The 6,067-nt window shown below is 32.0% G+C and overlaps 1 protein-coding gene across 12 annotated transcripts in view; it reads right to left on the bottom strand.

Moving 5' to 3' along the window:
* Positions 1 to 349: 349 nt before the first annotated feature.
* The window catches only part of LOC111003573 (protein unc-13 homolog A), a 52,614-nt gene continuing 46,896 nt past the window's right edge, over positions 350 to 6,067 (bottom strand). For 7 of the 12 annotated variants that reach the window (XM_045628422.1, XM_045628423.1, XM_045628425.1 and 4 more), the window contains 5 exons: positions 5,628 to 5,726; positions 5,154 to 5,316; positions 4,576 to 4,702; positions 4,053 to 4,118; positions 350 to 3,766 (listed from right to left, as the gene is read on the bottom strand). In XM_045628422.1, the coding sequence (XP_045484378.1) occupies positions 3,593 to 3,766; positions 4,053 to 4,118; positions 4,576 to 4,702; positions 5,154 to 5,316; positions 5,628 to 5,726 (629 nt within the window). In that variant the 3' untranslated portion in view covers positions 350 to 3,592. The remainder of the gene's footprint in view (positions 3,767 to 4,052; positions 4,119 to 4,575; positions 4,703 to 5,153; positions 5,317 to 5,627; positions 5,727 to 6,067) is intronic. The other 5 variants (XM_045628429.1, XM_045628431.1, XM_045628430.1 and 2 more) reach the window with 1 other exon arrangement.

Genomic DNA, 6,067 nt, shown 5'->3' with positions numbered 1-6,067 from the left:
TGCACCGACACTAGTTGCTTCAGACTCCCATGACGAGGTCGTTGGTTTGGTCCCCAGCTGTAAGCCAATGGTTTTTCTCTTTACGTTTTCTTTTTTCACCCACTCATACTGTACCTGTTTGCTAAAAGTATGGATGCAGATATTTTGTCAACGCAACTGCTTGGACAGTGTATACTAAATAGGCAAAATAAATAAAAACAAAAAATATATATTATGTATTAGAAATCAAAAAACATCTAAACTATAAACCATAGTATAATATTATAATTTCTGACACCTGATTACAGATAATCAAAACAGTCCAGAAATCACACATGAACAATAAATGCAAGGAAAATAAAACCACATGTTATATTTGAAATACGGATATTTATTTTTTTTTCATAAAAATTCTAAATTCAATAATGTGTTTAAACATGTAACATTTACATATATGCGTTTTTACAAAGATATATGCAATGTTTAGTGATTTAATACTAGAATTGGAGCGTAACCGACTTACAAGATGCAGGGCATCATATCTTAAAAATTATAATTACCAAGTATTGTCAATTGGTAAAGGTATTCGTTACAGCAATGATAATGAATGACACTGTGCGCTTTTTAACGAAATTTGAATCCTGATATAATATAGGCACTACAATTCCAATGCAATGTTTCTTAATATATTGATAATTTGGTTGATAATTCCAACAAAACCAATATAGAAAAATATAGTCGACTCTATCCTTTTCACACCAAAAAGCGAGACGGCTAAATCTTGCTACATTTGATTGACTGTTGCGTTTTCTAGTTTCATGTGAGTTGTACGTTGAATGGGAACTTAATAATGCTAATAAAATAATCTATTTCATAAACTCTAACCATTAATATACTTTCACTACAGAAACTCCTAGATGTCCCAAGAAACAAATTGGCTAAATTTAAATAAACCAATGTGAATTAAATAAATATGTCTCACGCGGACTGCACTTCATAAACATATTTATTTTACGAACGAAATATAAATAAATAAGATGTTATTCAGTTAAAATTTATTTTTCTGTTGAAAAAGATCTTGGGACATTTTATCTATAAAGTAATTTTACTAAATAACATTAAGTATACGGAAGAATCAGAGGTTCAACAAAAGAGATATCTGTGGATAATCTAAAATATCTAATGTGCCGTAAAACAAATATGAAAATATGGAAATCAACTATTTTATTAGAAAGATTCAGTCGAATTTGAAGAAAACGGGTGATTTAATTATCTATATTTCTCATTTAACATACTATGGAACGATGAAGTTTAATAAAAAAAAAAAACATTCCAATTACAGGTACACTTCCGAAAATGGCAATATCAAGGTAATTAAAGGTATATACGATAATTAAATCATCAGTATCAGAAATACAAAAAATAGACTTGAATTAAAATCGCGTAAATATATTTTCAATATATTATAGAGATCTGGCCTAGACAACCACTTCCTCTATCTACAGATATGTAATCCATGATAAATACTATAATTATTTGAAAATCTAATTTTCGTGCCGGAATGAGGTGCTCTCATATATTTTCAATACCGCTTATACATAGATGGGATATATGAATTAGTTCAGAAATTTGTGTGGTGGTATTCTAATGCCATTTTCATACAGTTTCTTTAATAAGATTATATATTGACATAAATTGCATTAGTGAAGTTGAAATTTGACACGTAGTTACGTCATAAAGTATTGTTTCAAATATTTAATTTGTTTTGCAGACAATTCAATGACTTATAACTTTTATAATGCGACATACGGTGTAAATTGATATTCTTAAAATATTATTTCCTCAATTTCATATAAAACCGGATCAACACTTGTAACAAAGTTTTCGTATACAATTCGAGGTATTCACGTTTTAGCGGTACTGAAAATATATTTTTAAAATATGCGTAAACACTGTGATTACAAACAACTGGACAGATAACGCAATATAACAAAACAATATTTTGAGCACTGAATGTCTAATATACATTATTTTTTAAACATTATATACTATAATATATGGATAAACATGTCCAAGGGTAGTAAGCTCTCATTACTTAAGATTCAATTTGTATAAGCTTTATTAAGCTAATAGAATCTTAAGGCTTACATCCCCGATTCGGACAAATAAATTAGAACGAAATGTAACAACACTCACGAACTATGAAACAGGTTTAACACGACAGTTTAGATATAACAATATCACAATTTTCAATAATTTATACAAAAGGACGTGGGATTATTAAGATATTAAGGTCAAGCGTAAATAAATAGCGAGTAAGTGAACGCGTATTAACGTTTTTTTTTTATTTACATATAATTCGATCACAATACAATGAAATGAGAAGGCTATGACAAACATTTAAATTAACGTCTCAAACAGTTCTGAACATTCACCTAAAAGAACAATTCTAAATTTAAATTCACACGAATACAAGCACTCTGAACAGGTTTAGTGATTTTAGACTTGCAATAGACTAAAGAAACCAAAAAACCAAAGCGATAACTCAAACAGATATCAAACAAATTAAAAAAAAACACTAAAACTAAATACTGCCATAGATTATTTAATAGGATTAGACTTCAAAACTATTACTTTAGTTAATAATACCTTTAATAATATTCTTTTGGAGGTTTGAACAGGTATTATCGTAATTTTAGCATTATTTAGCTTAATTTGTATTATAAAATTACTTTGATGTTCCGTGCTTTAATCCAAAATTTTGATAATCAAACATGTTGGTTTTGTTGATATTGTGTATATATATCTAATATATATTTGCAAGTGAAAAATCATTTAGCCTGTTTACATTTCATTTTCTCACCAGAAGCATCAACAAAAGAAATTCACATAAGGCCATATCATATTAACTGTACACGTATAACAATTAGATGATTAATTAGATAAATAATGTTAATTTATTATTTACGTAAGGATAAGGTATGCATTCATATTAACGACAGTTTGGTCCATAAACAGATTAGTACATTAATCGCATAAGTCCATTGCATTTAGGTATCCAACAAAATGTCTAATGCCTATAAAAATCTTATATTGCGATAGTAAAACGTCGCTATGGAAGAAACAATGAAATCTACAAGAATATCTGCTTTATACTTTTAGAAATTTTCTATAGCGAGAGTATTCGAGGAAAAATTTCGTCGTATACCTAAAGGTCAATGGACAAAGCGCCCGGCCGCCTACGGTCAGTCTTTTTCGCTAATTTTACGAGTTTGTGCAAAATATTCCTACTAGTCGCAATAACTTAACACCGTAAATATTTACAAAAACGAATCTCTAGGAGATTGTATCGAACGCAATACGCCCCAGGTTATCCACCTTTTGACGAGGTATATTCTAACCCTGACTGATCGATCACCGTCAGAGTCAGCGGCTCGTTAAAAGATTCGTCCCCAGGCCTGACCATTAACCGCCGGAACGCTCGTAGTCTCGAGATCATTGTCCACGTAAAAATCGTTCGCTTTAAGGACTATTGATAACTTATCACAACCAGTATATCCAGTTGCCAATGTTTGGAAGATCTGATCTATTCGCTGCAGATCTCATCTTACGTTCACGTGGGCCCTGGAGTTCCTGTTGGTGCTTCAGCTCGCATTTCAGATTTGAGTTTCACGAATTCGCGAGCAACTTCATCGCTGTGTCTCTGCGAGAGAATTCTAAGTATCGTCCATCCGGTCTCATCCATTTTGACTCGGGTGCCGAGAGGCAGCCAACACGCGCATGAGCCCTAAGGACAAATGTGGGGATTTAGTCAAAGGTAAAACACAGACAATAGAGGAACATCGAAGGAAGATATAGACACAGATAGCTCTACTAGTTCTACCAAGAAGTTACAGAAGCCGTAGAGGTTACATCAATCTTCATCGCAGCCACATCGAAGTAAGTCAACTAAATAGGACAACATAGATATCTGCTAGTTACTACCAAGAGGTTGCACATTCATTAGAGAGGATCTCCACAGAAATAACTAAAAATAAAAACACAGATGGAACATCCTGGACGTAGCCACTTACAGAGTCAGTCATTTGGTTTTGCCGATCCGGCACTCGTGTTACCAATCGGTTAACATTTTCGTTTTTCTATGACAAAAATAATTTTAATTAAAATATCAGTTTCAGAATAAATACAAAATAATGTATACTTATATCTCAATCAGTTTGAACATAGTCATGAAATGCATATAATATTTTTGTAGGGGGCAAACGGGCAGGAGGCTCACCAGAAGGAGGATACCATAGACACATCTAAATGCGAGAGGGCTCGCGAGTGCGTTGCCGGCTCTTTAAGAATGGGTACGCTCTTTTTTTAAGGACCCTGAGCCAGACTAGTTCGGAAATACTTTAGTTAATACTATCGGTTGTTTTATCAACTATTATTTTATGATTATGAATAATACGCCTCTACTAAATTCTTTAATAATATTATTTATATTATTCATAAAAAAAAGAATACTATTGGAATATCAGCAAATGACGGCATAATCTCTGATTATAACATCTGATTGTATATTATATATATGATAAAAGTAAATCTCACCTGTTCAGCAATATCAGCTAGACGCATGACGGCCACGCCGACCAATCTATCCTCCCGTGCAAAGCAGTAATCCCGAACACATACGTGTAGTTCAAAAAGCTCCAATTGCTCTGTTGCGCTCACCATACTGGTAATAAAATTTGACATTAACTAGAATTTCTCTTCGAGAGGTTAACTTGCTCAAAAGTATCACAAATTTATCTTTTAAATATTCTATATTTTTAAAGTTAACAATAATAGTAATAATATATAATAATTAATATTGATATGTCTGTCGGATTCTATTTATGTGCAATAAGTGTGATGAGAATTTGATATTTAAGTGCCTTTTTATATGCACTATACGATGACTTTGATACACTTAAAAACCATTGTTTTGTTTTTATTGTAGCTTCCACTGTAACATTCACTTAAACTTAATTGTAAAGTTTAACACACGTATAAAAAAATATCGAGTTGTAAATCCCAAGAGCTAATTGAAATTCGTTGAAAGCAATATATTATTCAGAGATTCTACAAATGTATTTTTACTCTTGGTGCTTATGTATAAACAACTTAAGAAAATTATGTAAGCTTACAAGTGAAAAGTTTCGTTGAATTTTGGACTCCAATTGTTACTTTTCGACTTGGTGGCGAATTTTCTCTTCTTATCGGCGAGATGAGGACCAATCAGATTGACCTCTATGAACGGACGGAACATTCCACTTGCTATCACCCACTTCAAGTCATTCGCTGCCACAACTGGAGAAAAATACAACGGTATTAATATAATCAGAGACATATATTCAAAATACACTCTTTGGATTTCAAAAGCCCTATTCAATTGTCCATTATTTTTAAATTGAACATTCAGTTGTAAAATTTAATGTGAAAATGGTAGGAGTTTAAGATAGTTTTTATAAAAATTTCATTAATTTTCTTATGCAGACGAAACACATATCGACCCCTGCGTTTTTATTATCCTGGCTGCATACATTTATGGCGATTACGCAATAATACTTTATATATTTTTTTATTTCAGAGGACGTAAATTTAAACAAAAATCAACCAACCCTTTACAGTGATCTTATGTTCACCAGTAGCTGGATGCGTGAAGAGATCCACTTGAAGAGAAATTTCACCCACACTACCCTCTTCTGCCACAGCGGCATCTATGTCAAAAAATTTGCAATGTACTATGAAAATAATTTAAGCTGTAATAATAATACATTGATGTACTAGGTATTCGCTTCTTCTCCAACATTACGCTTAATAACAGCATTATAAGACTGACCGTTTTGATAAAGGTGCATGCCATTCCGCTTAGCGGGAGAGCGATATATTTGTTAAGAAGTCACTCCTAAGAAAAGCCTCGTCGCATGTTTCTTTTTGGTCACAAATTTATCAAACATATACATTCTAGATTTTATATAGATCACAAGACAAGATTGTGATTTAAATTTACACAATACTTTACTGTTAAGACGTTTAGACGAAGTTTATTGAACACTTA

The sequence above is a fragment of the Pieris rapae genome, chromosome 5 (assembly GCF_905147795.1).
Source record: "Pieris rapae chromosome 5, ilPieRapa1.1, whole genome shotgun sequence".
Lineage (NCBI taxonomy): Eukaryota > Metazoa > Arthropoda > Insecta > Lepidoptera > Pieridae > Pieris > Pieris rapae.
This window is presented reverse-complemented; position numbering and strand designations above follow the sequence as displayed.